This window comes from Astatotilapia calliptera, chromosome 22 (genome assembly GCF_900246225.1).
Source record: "Astatotilapia calliptera chromosome 22, fAstCal1.2, whole genome shotgun sequence".
NCBI lineage: Eukaryota > Metazoa > Chordata > Actinopteri > Cichliformes > Cichlidae > Astatotilapia > Astatotilapia calliptera.
This window is the reverse complement of record NC_039322.1, coordinates 27,025,764-27,046,667: the sequence shown is the minus strand read 5'-3', so window position 1 is coordinate 27,046,667 and position 20,904 is coordinate 27,025,764. Positions and strand designations below refer to the sequence as shown.

The following is a 20,904-nucleotide window of genomic DNA, read 5'->3' as shown; positions in this document are numbered from 1 at the left end:
ACAAGGCCATGGTATACCTGATATTTGCAGATGACATTGTGATCTGTAGAAGAATAAGGAGCAGGTGTAAAAGAGCCTGGAGACGTGATGGTATACACTGGAGACAAGAGGAACGAAGGTCAGAATACACGAGTGTGAATTAGAGAGAGCAGGTGTAACAGTAAAGTTGCAAAGAACAAAGGTAGCAAAGGTAGATGCGTTTAAATATCTGGGGTCAACCATCCTAAGCAATGGACAGTCCAGAAGAGACGTAAAAAAGAGGATGCAGACAGGATGAAGACAAGTATTAGTGGTGACTTGTGACAGGTGTAAGCATGATGAATGAGCAGCAAGACATAAAAGGGAAGACTTAGAAAGTGATAGTCAGAGCTGCTGTCATCCATGGTTTGGACATGGTGCCACTAACAGAAAGACAGGAAGTCGAGGCGGAAGTGGAGGAATTGAAAATGCTACCATATTCATATAAAGTAAGCAGAATGAACAAGATTAAAAATGAGTACATGAGAGGGATCGCTCATATTTGAGGAATTTGAAGATGGTGATGTCAGACTTAACCCTCTGTACCCCATAATGACTGCAGATGGCCGGTGTGTTTCTGTTACTTTGTTAAAGAAGCTTACTTCTGTCTGATGACAATGATACTGAGCTGAGTTCTTCAGGATTTCTCTCAGTAAGTGCTGCTGTTTTTGACACCGTTAGCTGCTGTTACCAAAACGTCCTTTGAAGGGGTACTTAGTTGTCACACCCAGCAAATAAACGATATGATGTGAGAATGTAGCCGAACTGTTTATCAGAGCAAAAGTGTGAGTTTTAGGTCTGTCATATAAAACATTAGTTGGTAAAACATGAGCTTATAACCAGATGTCTTTTCAGTAAAGCACTGGTCTGCAAATATTTTTCAGACAGGAAAATCAAAGCATGTGTGAGCTGCAAAGCGACTTTCAGCAGGAAAAAGCTCAAATGCATCACAAAATCCTGGCTCCTCAATATGTTCTTCAGGCAAAAAAAATGATAGAGAATTACAGAAAATGAAAGAATCATACAATATGACTGAATTAAAAAAAAAAAAAAAAAGGTAGAAAAGACTTGAATCCTTTCAACTGTGCATTAATTTAATATTATTTAATATGCTTATTTAAGAAATTGCTACACACACAGATGACATTTATATGTCCTTGGATCGTTTAGAGCAATCTTGATTTTTAACAGGGTTTCACGTGTAGGGACAGAGGGGGACATTTAATAACAAAAAAACTAAAACTGGATCATCTATGAACTCAAGTTGAGGTAATGATGATGACTTGGTGAATTTAAGTAAAATAAATACATTAAAAAAAAACCTGTTCTCCATCAGCTCAGTCTTGAAGGATAAAAACATAACTCACAGTGTGATGAAGCATTCAGAGGATGACACTGCTGATACAAATTTCTAATTTCTGCCTTTCAGAAATTAGAGCAGTGAAAGGCCAATAAAGAACTTTTTAAACTTTATCATAAATTGTTTTACTTTATTTTTAAAGTAAAGTCTACATTGTGCCAGATTTAAATGTGGCACAATGCACACATAACAATCCTGCACAAAAGAGCTCAGCAAATTTTCATTAAAATACACATTTATCTAAAAACATTTTATTCACTTGTTACATTTTTTAATAAAGTCCATTGCAGGTTCAAAGATCATGGAATCATTAATCAATTTACCAGACAATACTATTGTTATTTTTTCCATCATTTCATCTGACATGTTCATTGTGACATCACATGTTTCTTATGACATCAGCATGACTCATCACATTCTATTAGAATTCCTTTGATCTGAAATCTATATAAGTAACCCAAACCCTGTGTCCATTCAGTTACAACCTCACTGAAGAGGCAAACAGCTTATACGCTTGACTGTAATTTGAGACACTTTTTTGAAGTGAACAAGGAACACAGTTAGCACTGTTGTAAGTAGTAGTAGATTTTAACTTTAGTTAAATTACAAAAATGTCTGAGTCCCCCTCCATTTCCAGTGATGTGATGGAAGAGAATGTAAACCTTCGCCAGCAAGTGAGGGAATTCAAATATGAGAACGAAAACCTCCGAAAAACCATTGAACTGCTTCTCAAAGAATATGGGTTTTCTAAAAACAAGAAAAAAAGGGAACTACAACTACAAAATGAGAAGCTTTGCTTGGAGAATTCAGAGCTGAACAATTGTGTTGCCAATTTGCAGTGTGAAAATCAAGCTTTGAGACAACAAGTTCAAGCAAAGGAGAGTGCTTATGAACAAAATGATCAAGAATGGAAAAGTGCTCTGGAGCAACTTAAAAACAACTTAAAAATGCCTTGTAAACACGAAGAGTATGAAATGGAGAAGCTGGCATTGCAGGAAAAAGTTAAAGATCTCCAAACGGACAACCAGGCACTCAGGTCAGAAAATGATGCTATAATACAGAGCATGTGTGACCTGAAACAGACTTTTCAAAATGAAGAAGTTAAAATGAGACAGCAAATCCAGGCTCTTCAAAATGACATCCATGAGGCAAACGCAAGCCTGGAAAATTTCAAAGATTTTAAGGAACTGTATGAGGAATCAAAACAGGAAAATGAGTCTCTGAACAATCAAAACCAAGACCTGAAACAAGAAATTGAAGCAAAAAACATTGCTATTCAGGAAGAAGTTAAGGAGCTCAAATCTGTTTTGCAAGAACTCAAATCCTTTGAAGAAGAGAGTAACAGAATAAAGGAACAAAACAACGCTCTGGAACAGGAAGTCCAGGAGCTTACCAAAAAGTTGGCTGATTGTCAGAAGGAAATGAGACAAAATGAACAGGCTCTGGAAGAAAGAATGCACCGTAACCGTGAAGAGTATGAAATGGAGAAGCTGGCATTGCAGGAAAAAGTTAAAGATCTCCAAACGGACAACCAGGCACTCAGGTCAGAAAATGATGCTATAATACAGAGCATGTGTGACCTGAAACAGACTTTTCAAAATGAAGAAGTTAAAATGAGACAGCAAATCCAGGCTCTCCAAACTGACATCCATGAGGCAAACGCAAGCCTGGAAAATTTCAAAGATTTTAAGGAACTGTATGAGGAATCAAAACAGGAAAATGAGTCTCTGAACAATCAAAACCAAGACCTGAAACAAGAAATTGAAGCAAAAAACATTGCTATTCAGGAAGAAGTTAAGGAGCTCAAATCTGTTTTGCAAGAACTCAAATCCTTTGAAGAAGAGAGTAACAGAATAAAGGAACAAAACAACGCTCTGGAACAGGAAGTCCAGGAGCTTACCAAAAAGTTGGCTGATTGTGAGAAGGAAATGAGACAAAATGAACAGCCTCTGCAAAAAGAAATGCAAGAGCTTGATAAAGGTGAACCCCATCAAAGTAGTTTTGAGCTCACACCTGAATCCAATGAGTCAACTGAAAAGGAAGAGAGGATTAAAACAAGCGAAACTACAGACCTGGAGGAGAAAAACAAGGACATCCCTACAGAAAGTTCATCTCACATGGAAACTCCACAAGAGCAGACGTTTCAACCCAGAGACGTGGAGGATCATGGGGGATGGACAACATGGCTCCAAGGTGCTGCCTTGTATTTAGCATTTTCTGACTACATCTATCCCCATTTCTGAAAGGCAGTTTGCAGTAAGTAAGGGGAACGGAGCATTTCTTCCCCACTCCCATCTTTCGACATCCCATGTATATACACCACTACAACTCTTTCCCCTCAAGCCCCATAGACAATATAGAACAGGGGTGTCCAACTCCAGTCTTCAAAAACCAGATGTGCTAAGGAGGAGTGGATCAAGAAAGAAAGCTGTTTTCCTATAGATTTCTATAGGTTTGCATCAGGCTAGCTGTTGCCATCTGGTAGACTTCAGACTGAATGTACACTTAAGGTTCTTCTGTATTGGCTTCAAGTTTCCAACGAACAAGCTATGTCCATGTTTTGTACCATCTATGCCCCAACCAGTCGTGGAAGATGGCTGCCCCTTCCTGAGCCTGGTTCTTCCGAAGGTTTCTTCCTCTTAAAAGGGAGTTTTTCCTTCCCGCTGTGGCCAAGTGCTTGCTCAGAGGGGATCGTTGGATTGTTTGGGGTTTCTTTTATATTGCAGGGTCTTTACCATGCAATATAAAGTTCCTTGAGGCCACTGGCTATGCATTGGCCTAACTTAGCCAGTGGTCACATTGCATACATAGCTATTTATCAACCATCATTTGCATTCTAGATTCCAAAAGGTTGAATCTGTTGATCTGGACGTAGCGTTTTCAGTGGGAGAAATGTTTCCTCACTCATCCAAGCGACTGAAGGAGAATGTTTCTCCCATTGAAAACGCTACGTCCAGATCAACAGATTCAGCCTTTTGGGATTTACTTACCTGGATACCTGAGCATGCATCAGTGCATTCTCTATTGCTTTTCCATCTTCTTTGTATGGTTGATTATAAGATTAATGGAGGTTTTCTCCATTTTCTTGAATTCAGTTGGAAACTTTTCTTATCATGAGCTTTAATTAACATAATTTGCTGATGAAATAAAAAAGAAACTTTGAAAGGATTTAAAGCTTTGTGCAGTTTGATTATTTGATTGTTAGCAAAAGGTTTGGAAATATGCTATTTTTGTGGGCTAGTCTGTTCTTTTCTTTATCTGTGGTTTTAAGTTTGCATCAAGGTTGTTTTGTACCCCACTTTTGTTGCATTTCTGTATTTGCTTTAAATTAACTTTAGATATTTTAATGTATCTGCTTTAAATTTAAAGCAAAGGGTATCTTGTATGCAGAGATACTCTGTAAAAATAAAAACAAGTTTAAAGATTGGTAAAACCAATGTCAGAAAAATAGTGTCAGAAAAATATTGCAAAATAACTTAAACTAACGATCACATAATTTATTTCCATCACTGTATTCCTTTGGGATAATAAATTTAAAAAACCCGTTATTTTAGCTTTAAATTCACATGAAATATTGTGTATCTTTAACAGATTCTGTATGTTTTAAGTACAGAATGATGAGATTTTGTGCTCTTTTCAATGGCTTTTAACGAGACACAAAAAAAAATTAAAATTAAAATTAAACACATGTAGATAGTCAACTTGTGTTTTAATCTAGGTGCAGTTGTAAACAGGTACAGTTTAGGTCAATTGTGAAATGGTGCCCAGGTAGTCTAGCTCATGGCGTCCATAGGTGCAATTGCATGAAGCCTCAGGACCAATGTCTTCGTGCAAGAAGGAATGAAATGAACACTGTCAGTCCTTTAGTGGCTTTAGTGACTTGTGCTCACAGTCAAGCACATGTAAATCCTCTGACATTCCCATTCCCCTTCCACTATATATGTTGTGTCCTCCAAACACACAGGCCTGCCCTGCTTGACCATCTCAATCTCTGTCACTTTCGCAAACAAAGATTTTAAAGTTGGAACTTGCCTCTAAAGTAAACCTACATATAGATGTAGATCTCCAGATCTACATCTAATGGCTGGTTTGGTTTCATTCTCCGTCCTTGCTGTGCCCCTCAACTTTCCCCTTCCTGCCTTATATAGCTGCCTTATATTTCCAACACCTTTCTATAAGGTGTTGGAAATATAAGGCAGCCTCCTGACAACGTCGCCAGTACCTTGAGCCTTGGTGCTCACCACATTGCATAGTTTAGCTGTACCTTTAACTGGGATCATTTTGGCTTCCCCACTTTCTTGATCTAGGCTCCTAACGTCAGTAATTCCTGTGGTGTGCTGCACAAGAAATGGAATGATGGGGAAATCATTACCCATAATGACTGCAAATGGTAACTTTTAAGCCAAGACTTCTGACATAACAAAGGTCTGAACCTTGCTGTCAGATATACACATGTGCATTTCCATGTATATAGCTTATGCAGGACTTGTCTTCATTCCATTTATCTTGAGGCACTAAAGTGGACAATGCTGACTGAAATCTTTCCCGTTTCTAATGATACTGTAACACACTGACCATTAATCAGAAAAGGGAATGGGAGGAGCTATTTGCTGAATTGTACACACGGAGGTTGGCCTAGGAACTGTGCAAAAACAGATGATTTTGTCTCGTTTTTAAGTGGACAAGAATACTGAGTGTAACATAAAACATTACATTTTATATATGGTGTGGAGAATCCAGATAATGCACTAAAACAATGTGGGAGAGCAATGACTGTTATGATGCTGTTAACATTAGTTTCTTGCTAATCTTTATATATATAGGTTTGCAGTGTCACTGACAAGAAGCATGTTTTTCAAGATTCCCATGATTTCGTTCACACAGTCAGACACAGTCACAGCTCAGTATAAAAAAATGGAGTGTAAGGAATGTAGAATATGCACAAATTAAACAAATGCAGCATGTGTGCACTATATGTCAACAAATGGTGTATATTTGCTATGTGCTACAAATGGGGAACATACAGACATACATATGCTACAGCCATTATAGTATGATTAAATCATGCATTTATATGGGAAGACAGCAGTTACATTTTTGAATATATTGCAATATATGCAAGCAACATGTATAGGCATGTGTTGATTAATATGAAAAAACACTGATGTGATGAAAACCAGTGCTATAATTTAACATTACACCAGGTACACAACTATTTTGTACTTTGAGAACACCAGAAGAAAGTAGTTCCTCAATTTCAACTAATAACTCATAACTAATGGCTATAGTAATAATTACTAAATCATGCATATAATTTTTTATGTATTAATAATTTACATTTTAAAAGAGCAACTCTCGAGTTTCCATTTGCAAACATCCCTTTGGCAGATTCTTCAGATCTCATGAACGTTTCGACCAAAGAAGGAAAAGAGAAAATCTATTGCTCCCCTCCTTACAAAGACAGAGCTAACAGCAAAAAGCATGCTTTCATGAACATACTGCAAAGATCAAAAACTAAACACTGTATGGCCTGCATTAGTTTTTGTTTATTTCAGATAAGAATACAGACATAAAGTAAAGTACAGCTCTTCATCTAGGAGTGTTGCATGGGGGTAAGGCCAGTCCCCTTGCAGCATGTGATGGTGAGCAGATCCAGTGAGTTGTCCCTTTTATACCAGATACAGTGTGTAGCGCCCCTGGCTGTGTACTCCACTATAGCCGGGTACGCCCTGAGTTCTAGTTATCTTAAACTTACTTAGTTGCCCTCAGTGCAAGTTCCCCTGATTTACACACGTATAACACACAGATACACTTTTACCTTACTTTGAACTATAGATAAGAAACAGTACTAGACACAAAATCTTATGTTTAAACCAAGCAGGTTTACTGAATGAATTGGTAAACACCCAATAAATCAATAAAGTAAAAAGTCTCTTGCAATGACAAAATATAACAATAATAACAGTTACACAGTTCTTTACTGTAATGGGCCCCACACACACACACACTCTCACACCACCCAGTTTCCCAAGTCCCCTCGGTGCAGGCCTGGATCGATGCTAGGGTGCGTAGGAACCAACGGTCCTAAAAGAAAACAAAATGGTGCTCCTACCTGGAAGCCTTAGTCTTTTGTCCACAATACCCTCACGGCACACCGAGAGGTCCGTCCCTTAGGTCGCCGAGCTGCACGCTTACTCCTTTTAAGCAGCAAACCTGATAAGCCCGCCTTGGCAGTCAGTAGCCTCCCACTCCGTGCAGGTCAGGTGACGTCCAGCGAAGTCCACCTTTATGGCTAACTCCGATTAGCCAAGTTAGCACACCGCTAACTAGGGATATTTCGAGGCAACAGTGCAAACCAGTCCGGGCTGCACCACCTCACAGTCACGCTCTGTTACTCAGCTGTGGGCGTGGGATGATTTATCCTCACTGTCCATTGGAAAAAAGTCTCTGTAGACGCTAGCCGCATCTCGAGCACGCTTTTCTCTCTCCTCTCGTGGCTGCCTCCGCTCTCTCCCTCTCTCCTTCCGCTCGCTCCCTCTCAAAGTAAAAGCACCTCAACACACTTTCTTATTACTACTACAACACAGTAAAATGAACAAGAGAACTATTCAGATATATCCAACTGGAAATAAAACTTAGTCCCATAAAATATACCTGGGCTACATCCTCCCCCTTCTAATCGTCTGGATGTCCTCATCAGACATCTCCCAAGGCGACTGACAACAAATAAAACTCCACACATCTTGAATGTATAACAGACACTCTTAGAACTTCACTTTTTTTTTTTCTTTTTTCATTTACGCATTCCCCAACTTTATCACAACCCCTCTGTGAACAATAGTAATAGGTTGGTCACTAGCCTTCCCTGGTTCATCGTAGGACAGTCTCAACACTGGCTTTATTCTTCTCTTCCCAGTCGTCCCTGACCTAAGGCATTTGCTGACCTCTTTCCCAATACTCCGTCTTCCCCTAGATCTCTTTGAGAGAGGTCTTTCCTTCTCCTCTTCTGACTCTGTATCGGTGTTCTTTACATCACCAATGTCATCTGCTTCCTCCTGAGACTCTTCGGCATTGCCCTCAGATAGAAACATAGCTTGAGCGTCATCCTCCGATGCCAATGGAGAATTGTCACTAAATGACTCCTCCCTCAACACTTTCTCCACACAGTCTCTGTACCAGGCATGTGGCCTCTCGTATTCTACATCTGACGATCCAGTCGACTCCCCAGTGTCTTGACTCACGTCTCTGCTTTCTACCCTCTCTTTTCCTTTTCCCATCCTGCGAGTCTGTGGTCTCGCTGGCACTTCATCTCTGGCCATGCCTTCTGGCAGTCTCACTTCTGTCCCAATCGGTAACAAATGATCTCTGTGTAGGGTTCTCACACTACCTTGACCCGTTTGTGGCTTCACCCTATACACCGGTAGGTTGGGCAGTTTTCCCACAATCACATGTGTTACAGCGTTCCATTTGCTTTCCAACTTATGTTTCCCCTTCAACCCCAGATTCTTAAGGAGTACCCTGTCTCCCACTTCCAAGGCTTGGAAACTGACTCGTCGATCAAAAGCTCTTTTGTTTCTCTTGTGTACCTTATCAACAGCTTCATTGGCTAACTGATAAGCTCTCTGCAACTCCTGTTTCAAATTCGTCACATACTGTGAATGAGTCTTCTCCTCCGCTCCATCAGGAGATGCTCCAAAACAAACATCCACGGGAAGCCTAGCCTCCCTCCCAAACATCAAAAAATAGGGAGAATACCCTGTGGCATCGCTCTTTGTGCTATTATAGGCATGAACTAGCGACCCTACATGTTGACTCCAAGTTCGCTTCTTCTCATCCTCTAGTGTCGCTAACATTGACAACAAGGTTCGATTGAATCTCTCGGGTTGCGGATCCCCCTGGGGGTGATAGGGAGTTGTCCGAGACTTCCGTATACCCAATGACCGCAAGAGCTCACTGGTTAATCGGCTCTCGAAGTCTCGTCCTTGGTCAGAATGTATCCTGGCAGGCAATCCATAGTGCACAAAATATTTGTCCACCAACACTTTGGCAACCGTGGTGGCTTTTTGGTTTTTGGTGGGGAAAGCCTGTGCGTACTGGGTAAAATGGTCAGTTACCACTAAGACATTACCTATCCCCTTGGAGTCTGGCTCCATAGACAGAAAATTAATTGCAAACCAAGTCCATGGGACCCTTGCTGCTCATCTGGTGCAAAAAGGCTTCTCTCTTGTAGGGTGTTTTATGGGTGACACATACCCCACAGTTTTTGACATACTGCTCCACGTCATTTGCCATTTTTGGCCAATAAAACCGATCTCTCAGAAGGTCAGTGGCTCTTTCTATTCCTAAATGTCCCATGTCATCATGAGTAGACCGCAATACCTGTTCTCTGTATTGAGAAGGTAACACAAGCTGGTACAGCTCATCCCCGGACTCCTTTCGGGTTGTCCTGTAAAGTAACCCATCTCTCATGACAAGTTTGCTGGCCTCCCGCCTCATTAACACAAACTCTGGGTCAGAATGGATACCTTTTGGCCAAGTACCAGTGTTCAGCGCATCGATCACTCTGCCTAGGGCATCGTCTGTTCTTTGAGCTTGTCGCAACTCTGGCCTTGACACCCGCCCTACTGCTGACAGACTTAACTGAGTAGCATACACAGCTGGAACACACTCGGGAGGTGCCCCCAACTGATCGATGTATCTCGCATTGGTCTCAGTTGCATCATCCAGGCATATTTTCTTACAAATAGACTTTACGCCACTTTGAGAGACCTGATCCCATTCTGTCTCCTTCAAGTCATCAACCATGTTTCTTGATAACAAATCAGCATCTATATTAGTCTTGCCAGACCGATACTGAAGATTAAAGTCATAACTAGCTAGAGCCGCGAGCCATCGGTGCCCTGTTGCATTTAGCTTTGCAGTGGTAAGGACATACGTCAGCGGATTGTTATCAGTGCGCACAGTAAACTTTGCGCCATACAAATAGTCATGGAATTTGTCCACGACGGCCCATTTCAAAGCCAGGAACTCTAACTGGTGCACTGGATACCGCTGTTCGGGGCAGCTCAATTTCCGGCTGGCAAAAGCCACGGGCCGCAGCCCCTGGGGGTCCTCTTGGTACAACACGGCCCCAAGACCTTTCAGACTGGCATCCACATGAAGGGTGTATGGCTTGTTTACATCGGCAAAGGCTAGCACAGGGGCAGTGGTCAGACACTGAATGATGTGGTGAAAAGCATCAACACACGACTGATCCCATCTACTCCCAAAGGGCTCTGATTCCTTCAAGTAGGTCTTTCCTTGTCCTGCCTGGCCTTTCTTACTGCGCTGCGCAGGGGCATAGCCTTTAGTGAGTTCAGTGAGTGGCCTTACAATGGAAGCATAGTTAGCTATGAAACGGCGATAGTAGCCGCAGAACCCCAGGAAAGATCGCAGGGATTTCAAATCTGTGGGCACCGGCCATTTAGTAACTGCTTCTACTTTACTCGGATCGGGGGCAACACCCTCTGCAGACACAATGTGTCCCACATACTTCACTTTCGGCTGACAGAACTGGCACTTATCCAATGAGAGTTTTAATCCCACTTCTTCCAGTCTGTCTAGCACCTTCAAAAGTCGCTCCTCATGTTCCTCCAGCGACCTGCCAAAGACTATTAAGTCATCGAGGTACACTAGTACCTGCAGGAGGTTCATGTCCCCTACTGCCTTCTCCATCAATCTCTGGAAAGTGGCGGGTGCCCCTGTGATACCTTGGGGCATTCTCTCAAACTGATAGAAACCCAACGGACAAATGAACGCGGTCTTTTCTTTGTCCTCCTCCGCCATGGGTATCTGGTAATAGCCACTGCGAAGGTCCAGGACAGAGAACCACTTACTCCCTGACAAACAATCAAGTGCATCGTCGATGCGGGGAGTGGTGTACTGATCAGGAATGGTTCGGCGGTTTAGTGTTCGATAGTCAATGCACATCCTGATGCTGCCATTTTTCTTTCTGGCAATGACAATGGGAGAGGCATAAGGACTGCGAGATTCCTTGATAATGCCAGCTTGCAATAGGTCTTGTATGTGTCTACGGACATCGTCAATGTCAGCTGGTGCAAGACGCCGTGACCGTTCGCGGAATGGTCTGGAGTCTGACATCCGAATGTGATGCTCTACCCCCTTTGCCAGACCAACATCCCACTCACTGAGGGAAAACACATTAGCCCTCTTGGACAACTTCTGTCGGAGCCGCTCTTTCCATTCATTTGGCAAAGGTGAGTCGCCAAAATTTATGAGAAGGGGATCTAGCTCTCTCTGATCTTTCCCCTTTTTTGAACAGACTTCAACTGCTGCAGTTACAGTATCAACCGTACACAACTGACCCATAACGGTCCCTTCTGGGAGAACGATATCCCGGGAAGACTGATTCTGCACTGCCACAACAAAATGGTCTACCTCCAACGCAGAGCTAGGCAACACCATGGGCTGCAGCAGCACGCCAGCTGGCAACGGAATGGTTGGGGATGCTTCCACCATTAATATGCCTTTGCTGAGTGGTTCTTCTAGCTCCACCCGGCATATAGCATGACAGCTTTGACCGGCCGGGAGTGACAGGGAGCTGGGCCCAACCCACTTCACCCAGCCTACTCCACCCTCATCCTCTACAGGGATCTCCACAGGGGCTGGTGGGGTTAAAACTCCAACTGTTTGGCTTACAGTCTGCACGCTACTCACGCCTACGGTGTCCTGGCACAAGGTGGCCAATCTCTGGAAAAGGGAGGCATTGGTGCCTATGATCATGGGGGTCTGGTCCGGACCTCTGGAGTTGGGACAGACCAAAGCTAAGACCGAAATGGTCTCGTGACCTCCTTTGACTTGCTCAGGAAATTCCACATCCACAATGACATAGCCGAGATAAGGGTAACTAGAATCACTCAAACCCCAGATGGCCAGACCTGAAACTGGGTAAATTGGGACACCTGACAAGTGCTCCTTATACCAGCTCTCAAAAATGATGGTTACTCTTGACCCACTGTCTAACAAAGCATTGCATGGTTCACCATTCACTCTGACTTGCTTTACATTAGATGGACCTATCAAACCTTTAGGGATCCCTCTGTCCTCTAGCATGACTACTTCACTCTTCTTAACTGAACACACAGTATCACCTGCATCAGGGGGTTTGGGATATGATTCCCGTCGTTTGGGCTTTTTCCGTGACTGAATGAACCTCTGGATAACCTTGGCCTGGTTTGCGGCATTTCCACACTTACTAGCAAAATGCCCATTTTCTCCGCAGCGGTAACAAAAGTTGCTTTCTTTATCACTGGTGCTACCTGTCCGTGCAGAGTTCAGATCAGACCTGGACGGCTCCACTCTCAAAACTGGAGAGGACACAACAGACCTTTGCTCTCTGGCGTCCAGCTTCTGCTGCAACCTTTTAACCCGTTTTCTCAGTGCAACCACTTCGCCATCTGCTGAACCCTCTACACCGTCAGTCTTGCTTGTTGGAAGAGGCTCTGCAACTTCTCTTGGTGCGGGGCATGACTGGTTTACCACGGATGAGACCATAGACTTCAGTTCTCGAATCTCAGTTTTCAGATTCTGAATTTCAATCTGTCTGTTATCCTGTTCTGATTGTGCTTGGACTTTGTGTGCTACCAGATGCAATTTAGCCCGGGAGGCTTCATACTCCTCCTCACTTCTGATCTCACTTAAGAGCTCTACAAAACTGGGTGGGGTTTCTTTCCTGTCTCTCAGCTTGAGTTGCACTAACATCATGTCGGAGTACACGGCACCCCTAAGGAGCTGTTCTACTCGGGCCCTATCAACACGGTGGGCTTCAATTCCACCACAACTCACTACCCTGCTCAGCGACTGCTCTAATCGCCTCAGAAAGTCGGATAGTTTTTCCTGCGGTTGCTGTTGTAGTAACCGAAAAGCAAAGTACAAATCCTCACCCGTCTCAGCACTGCCAAAAGCTTTTGTAACAGCTTCTAGACATTGTTCTGGGCTAATATCAGGATCAGCTGTCCTCACAGCTTTCACCACCGCTAGTGCTGGACCTTTAAGACTCTCAATGATTCTGCGCCTCTTTTCTTTAGCAGAACTGTCACTCTCTTCCACCATTAGGTGTGCTTGTTCAAGCCACTGTTCGAATGTCTCTTCTCCAACCGGTGTTGGTATTGTGCCTGAGAACATTCTGAGTCTACGATAACTACTGCCTTCACTGGAGGGTCTCTCCATCTTTGCCAACAAATCGCCCACAGCACGGATTATCGACTCTGCAGAGTTACCATTCTCCTGTGCCTCTGCCCCGCGTTTCGATTTACTCTGGGAAAAATCCTCACGAGGCGAAGCTTCAGCTGTCACTATGATGGGCCACGGCTCACTAGCCCCCGTAGGGTACACTTCAGGTGGGATTCTTGTGGCATCTACTTTCTCTTTGGTTTCACACAGGACAGTTAGCCTATCAAGCGCTTTGTTGTATCTCCGGCCTCTGACCCGCACTCGACCCAAAGCTTTAACACTCTCCAGAGTGTGCTCTATTTGGTCTATCTCCACTCCTTCGGGAGTAAGCACCATCAGTGTGTGAGCCTCATCTAAGGTCTCTCCACGACTCCATTCCTGAAGCTCCTCGAACAACTCAGAGTGCATAGCTTGAACATCCATGACCAAACAATATCAAAGTTACTGCTTTTATCTCAAAATACACGTGCTTGGGAACTTCAGACTTAAACAACAAAATATCCCAGCGGTGCCTCCATTTTATGTAGCGCCCCTGGCTGTGTACTCCACTATAGCCGGGTACGCCCTGAGTTCTAGTTATCTTAAACTTACTTAGTTGCCCTCAGTGCAAGTTCCCCTGATTTACACACGTATAACACACAGATACACTTTTACCTTACTTTGAACTATAGATAAGAAACAGTACTAGACACAAAATCTTATGTTTAAACCAAGCAGGTTTACTGAATGAATTGGTAAACACCCAATAAATCAATAAAGTAAAAAGTCTCTTGCAATGACAAAATATAACAATAATAACAGTTACACAGTTCTTTACTGTAATGGGCCCCACACACACACACACTCTCACACCACCCAGTTTCCCAAGTCCCCTCGGTGCAGGCCTGGATCGATGCTAGGGTGCGTAGGAACCAACGGTCCTAAAAGAAAACAAAATGGTGCTCCTACCTGGAAGCCTTACCGTGTGTTCACACCGAACGCGATGGGCGCGTGAAAAAACGCCAAAACGCCCCTAACTTGACGCCTGCACATTCGCGACCTCTACGCGTGTCCAAGAAAAATCGCTCGCGCCCCAAAATATCATATTTTCACGCGCGTGAACCGGAAATGTGGGAGGGATGTGGGAGGGATGTGGGAGGAAGTTGTGCTAGACCGGTATCTTTGAAAGATGGCAGCTGTCGAGCTAGCGCTTGAAGAGAGAGTCTCCCTTCTTTATTTACTGTGGAGAGCAGAGCAGCGGCGTAAGAGACGTCCTCGCCGTACCTGGGTCCATCAGGTCCTCGAGACGCGTGATCAGTTTGGTGAGTTTCACCATTTGCTACAGGAGCTGCGCCTGGATGACGGCAGATTCCAGCGATATCATCGCCTGTCACTCGGCCAGTTTGAGGACCTGCTTTCCCGCGTCGGTCCCAGAATTGCCCGCCTAGACACCAATTACAGGCGCTCAATTCCACCAGCAGAGCGCCTGTCCATCTGCCTGAGGTTAGTAAAAGTGTTTAATACGGTAGTCCTGTAATGATACCTGCGCTAATATATGCTAAACCATCCATTTATACACTGCTAACATGGATGTGCTATGCTAAGAGTGAATGCTCTCGGTGTTTACCGATAGCAAACTGGTACGACACGACTTCACAATATTTGTAGTGATACACTGACGGTCTCATCAGGTCCCGATTTAATTCGATTTATGCTGTTATCAGTGTTTGAATGATAGCATGGCTGTGGTGTCATAGGTATGCTCTCGGTGTTTGCTGATATCAAACTTGTACTAGGACCAATGTGGGTTAACCTTTGTAGTGATACTCACTCCTTTTCACATCTAGACCTGGTTTAATTCTGGGATAGTTGAATATTTGTTTAAAATCACGGCAGATTGTTCCAGATTATACCAAATATATATCATGTAATTATCCTTATATTTACAAAATTTTCTATGCAAGATTCATGTTTTGTAATTTCTATAATGTATTTTGTAACTGAAGTACACATAATACTCATTTTGAACACTGTTGTCCAGGTTCCTTGCCACCGGGGACTCCTTCAGGACCATCGCGTTCAGTTTTCGAGTCGGTGTGTCCACGGTGAGCCAGATCATCCCCCAGGTAGCGACGGCCATCTGGGACTGTCTAGTGGACGATTTCATGGCTGTGCCTTCAACTCAAGACTGGCGGTCCATTGCAGAGGGATTCCAGGAGCGCTGGAACTTCCCTCTCTGCTGTGGAGCTCTGGATGGGAAGCACGTCCAGACGAAGGCACCCCCCAACTCAGGATCCATGTTCCACAACTACAAGGGAACTTTTTCCATTGTTCTCCTTGCGGTTGTGGATGCAGAGCATCGCTTCCGCGTCATTGATGTTGGGGGGTACGGGAGGACCAGCGACGGTGGTATCCTGGCCAACTCCACCTTTGGTCAGGCTCTTCGGGCTGGGACTCTCCATCTGCCTCCAGACCAGCCTCTACCTGGTGGAGAACACCGTGGAGCCCAGCCCCACGTCTTTGTGGCTGATGAAGCGTTCCCGCTGCGGCGTGAGCTCATGAGACCTTTCCCTGGACGCCTCCTCCCTTTACAGAAGAGGGTCTTTAATTATCGCCTTTCCAGGGCCAGGATGATAGTGGAGGGTGCCTTCGGTATCCTCTCCTCACAGTGGAGGTTGTATCGGCGCGCCATGGAGCTCCGTCCTGAAATTGCCGAGAAGTGTGTGAAGGCAACGTGTGTTCTCCACAACTTTCTGCGCTGTGTGGACGAGAGAGGGGCACCTGCTGTGGGAGGTGTGGCGCCTGCTGTGGTGGAGCCGTTGCAAGGCCTGGGTCGTGTGGCAGCAAACAACTCCTCCAGAGAGGCTGTCCTGGTGAGGGAGAAGTTCATGGCTCACTTCTCGGCAGAGGGAGCTGTGTCTTGGCAACCAAAGGAGTAGCCTGTTTGAAGTCTGAACGACTTCCCCACAACGGCTCTTTTAAGAGCCACCCACAAACCTCTAAAGAGTGTTCCTGTCTTTTTAACATTTTCTTAATGAATGGAGCTCTACTCCAAAATAAACTAACCTCTTTTTACTCTGCAACTTGTCTTCACTATGTTCCTATATACAGTGTGGTGCAAAAGTTTGGGCAACCTTATTATTAGTGTCTGTGAAGGTTCACAGTCATTATTTTCCTGTATGAATCGCTGTTACAGTAAAAAATGTTACTTACATATATCATATAGGAGACACACACATTGATATACACTACATATTTATGTTATTCCTCTTTTTTTGTGTTGCCAATTTATGCACCTGCTTCATTTAGTTTAAAGTTATTGCACTTTCTGTAAATCCAGTGAACTGCATTTCACTTCTCAAATATCACTGTGTGTCTCCTATATGATGTATTTAACTGACAATTTTTATTGTGACAACCAACGATTTGTACAGGAAAATAATTACTTTTCACAATGTTGCCCAAACTTATGCATCCCACTGTATTAGTATGTTTTGTTATTGGTGTAATATGAAATAAATTCTACTTTTGTCAAGTCCGGTGCCAATATTTGCTGTGTAGTAGAACAAAGACATTTGTCAGTATAAATGTTTATTAAAATATATAAATTCAGTAACAAAAGGATAAATATATGACATCAACTATTTACAGACAGACAGGAATAAAATATACAAATTCAGTAACAAAAGGACATAAATAACATAAATATATGAGATCTAACTATTTACAGAGAGACAGGGATAAAAAGGACCCAGCTTGGAGTGGAAGAGCCTCAGGGAGAAGGAGGAGAAACATAAGAACATTGTTTCTGCCCTGGAGAGCTGCTGCCTCATCAGTAAACTACTGATCATTAGGGTCCAATGTTTCCAAATTTAGCACAGCTGTGCTGTTTTCAAAAACTGATTTATAAATTTGGAATTTCACGAATTCTCGTGTCTGAGGCGGCATAATAGGTAGCATCGTATAATTCTGGATGATTTGCCACAGCACTGATTAGTTTCTCCTCCATTTTGAATGCAGAATGAATGGCTTTGGCTGGATCTGCCCCTTTGAACTAGGTAACAGCCACGTCACCAGGCTCCTGATTGGTTGTCGCGGCGCGATTTTACGCTGGAGTTCAGATTTTTCCAACTCGAGCGGGGGAGGCGAAACGCGCGTATGCACAAAATGCAACACATAAACTCACGCGCGTGGATTTTTTCGCGAGTCAAACGCCTGAAACGCCCTACGCTCACGCGCGTTTCTGGCGTTTTTGCGTTTTCGCAACGCCAAAACGCTTCCGAATTTTCGCGGGGGCCGCAATCGCGGGTCAGCGCGCCTTTCCATTGACTTTACATGTAAACCTGACGCTCCGCCTGCCTCTATCGCGTTCGGTGTGAACACACCGTTAGTCTTTTGTCCACAATACCCTCACGGCACACCGAGAGGTCCGTCCCTTAGGTCGCCGAGCTGCACGCTTACTCCTTTTAAGCAGCAAACCTGATAAGCCCGCCTTGGCAGTCAGTAGCCTCCCACTCCGTGCAGGTCAGGTGACGTCCAGCGAAGTCCACCTTTATGGCTAACTCCGATTAGCCAAGTTAGCACGCCGCTAACTAGGGATATTTCGAGGCAACAGTGCAAACCAGTCCGGGCTGCACCACCTCACAGTCACGCTCTGTTACTCAGCCGTGGGCGTGGGATGATTTATCCTCACTGTCCATTGGAAAAAAGTCTCTGAAGACGCTAGCCGCATCTCGAGCACGCTTTTCTCTCTCCTCTCGTGGCTGCCTCCGCTCTCCCCCTCTCTCCTTCCGCTCGCTCCCTTTCAAAGTAAAAGCACCTCAACACACTTTCTTATTACTACTACAACACAGTAAAATGAACAAGAGAACTATTCAGATATATCCAACTGGAAATAAAACTTAGCCCCATAAAATATACCTGGGCTACAAGTGTATAAACCACAGATAAGAATCTGGACTCCTAACTGGTAGCTGTCAGGACTAAAGAAGAAAATCAGCATCTGAGTATACCAATGTTATTTAGCCATCTTAAATCTTATGACCTTATATGTTCCTTGAAAAAGCCTGCCACTGGCAATTTATGTCATTCCCTACTCTTTTTTCAAGACAAAGACAGAGTTCAGTACATATAAGCAGCAGGATAGAGGACAAGTGATCAGTAGGGGAGGAGATCACATGGAAAGGTTGAATAAAAGGCTTTATGAACGTGGCAGGACTCAAGTAAAAGTAAAAAAGCATAGGCTCTGAAATGTACTCAAAGTAAGAAAGTAAAAAGCAGCTCTGTGGAGGATATTTCTATTTTTTTTCCTGTTTTAAGTTTTCTTAGTGTACAGGCTGTAATCAGCGGACCTGCTAGTCTTTGTAGATTTACACAACTGAATTCAACCAGATGTCAGCAGATGTTTCATGAGTTGTCCTGGCTGATTTCTGTCCTGACAGTACACTGGTTATGCTGTCTTTATATTAGACACTACGCAGTTGGTATGAGGGTGAAATTCAGTCAGTGAATCCAAGCATCGGACCATAAAACCACAGGCACTGTGCACCACACACTGTTCTTTAAATCCATCACAGTGCAGCAAACTAACCTGTTTGTCCTGCACTCACCTGCAGAGTATTCTTCATGCAACCTTTAAATAGCAGTTAGTCTACCTCAGATTGTTTTGCAGCACATTTCACAATATGGGAAAAAATGTCATGTTACATGAACAGACCCAATATCTGATTTAAAACATAAGGAATTACATGTAAGCTTTAAAATTCCAGTTTCTTAAATCCCACTGAGCAGTCCTTACCTTTATATCTAACCTGTCTTGCACCTCTCCTCCCCTGTCTTTCTTATCTTTCTCCATCTCTGAGTGACATTAGCTCTCTTTCTCTCCAGCAGCTGGACCTTTTAGCTAGCAACACACTTTGAGACAAACTGCACACAAACACTTTGTGTGTTTGCTGATCTTTGTTGAGCTGACAGAAATGCTCCATTTGAAATTACCTGCTGTGTTGTTTTTGTATGTATACCGAGCTTCTTATTAACTGCACGCACACACTGATCTCTGCTCCGCTTCCACTTTATTTCTTATTCTTTTCCCTTGCCCTGAAGCTTCTTGCTCGCCAGTGAATTACACACATTGCAGCGACACAGTGCCATCTAGTGGCTGATACAAACATAGGTCAACATGCTACATCTCCCTTCTTAAAAAAAAAACACAACTCAGGCTTGTAAAATTTCTAAGGCAACTGAAATTACAGGAATAACATCCTGAGCACATCCATTGATAACATAGCATTCGACTCAATACTGGCTATATCACAAACATAATAAACAGATGCATTTAGTGACATCATTGGAACAACAAACATATAAACAGCCTTTTTTTTTTTCTAGGGCAGCGATCCGCCTGCACCCTTTACAATATTACAGGTCCAAGACCTGTCTTGGTTTGGTAACACGCCCATATCGAGTCGTGTATCCAGGTGTTGTAATGTCTTCACCAGGGGGCTCCACAGGCGGGGGCTGAGATACCACAGAGCTGTTATCGCTGATGCCTGTAGGTTGAATGAACTCCTCACCTCCTACGCTGTTCCTGCTTTCGCGGGGGTGTCGGCGGTTACGCCGGTAAACTTGTCCTGTATCTGTGGTTATGTTGTAGCTTCTGGACGTGTCGGCACAACTTGTGACCACAGCTGGTTTCCAGGAACCGTCTTTTTGCCGGAACCGGACCGGTGTGCCAGGATATAGTTGAGGCAGAGGTCGGGCGGCTCTGTTGAAATAAGTCTGCTGGCGCTGCTGGCAGACTTCTCTCCTTTCACGCACTGTTTGCTGGCAAACTACTTGGGGTTCCAGCTGTTTTGGTGTTGCAGGGAGGATGGAGCGAAGTCTCCGGCTCATGAGTAGTTGTGCAGGCGACTTTAAGTTGTCCACGGGGGTGTTCCGGTATTCTAATAGGCTCAAGTAGGGATCCTTATGTTCCGCTTTGGCCTTGTCCAGAAGTTTCTTTGCTGTCTGGACTGTTTTCTTGGCTAGACCATTGCTCTGTGGGTAATGGGGACTAGTAGTGGTGTGGGTGAAACTCCATGACTTTGCGAACTGTTGAAACTTACTCGAAGCATAGCACGGACCGTTATCACTAATCACCGACTCTGGAATACCATGCCTAGCCATGGCTGACTTTAGTTTGTGGATCACTGCTTCTGCAGTGCAGCTGTGCAGTCTTTCCAACTCGAAGAATCTACTGTAGTAATCTACCATGATGATGTAGTCTTCCGAGTTCCAAGTGAACAGATCGATGGCTATGACCTGCCACGGTCGTTCTG

At 43.8% G+C, this 20,904-nt stretch overlaps 2 protein-coding genes across 2 annotated transcripts; both read left to right on the top strand.

The window, feature by feature from the left end:
* The first annotated feature begins 1,732 nt into the window (after window positions 1-1,732).
* Window positions 1,733-4,022, top strand: LOC113014903 (centromere-associated protein E-like). The gene has a single exon (XM_026156714.1). The coding sequence runs from the start codon at window positions 1,990-1,992 to the stop codon at window positions 3,619-3,621; it is 1,632 nt and encodes a 543-aa protein (XP_026012499.1). The 5' UTR covers window positions 1,733-1,989; the 3' UTR covers window positions 3,622-4,022.
* Window positions 4,023-14,777: 10,755 nt separating this feature from the next.
* On the top strand, window positions 14,778-16,754 carry LOC113014301 (protein ANTAGONIST OF LIKE HETEROCHROMATIN PROTEIN 1-like). Its single transcript, XM_026155736.1, has 3 exons — window positions 14,778-14,786; window positions 14,886-15,091; window positions 15,630-16,754. Exons 1-3 carry the CDS (start codon window positions 14,778-14,780, stop codon window positions 16,525-16,527), a joined length of 1,113 nt encoding a protein of 370 aa, XP_026011521.1. The 3' UTR covers window positions 16,528-16,754.
* The last annotated feature ends 4,150 nt before the right edge of the window (window positions 16,755-20,904 follow it).

What these genes read in the sequence shown, in the direction of transcription:
- LOC113014903 (XM_026156714.1), top strand. Translation starts at nt 1,990, where the DNA reads ATGTCTGAGTCCCCCTCCATTTCCAGTGATGTGATGGAAGAGAATGTA.
- LOC113014301 (XM_026155736.1), top strand. An exon ending in CGCCTGTCCATCTGCCTGAG is followed by an intron (nt 15,092 to 15,629) that starts GTTAGTAAAAGT and finishes ACTGTTGTCCAG; the next exon opens with GTTCCTTGCCACCGGGGACT.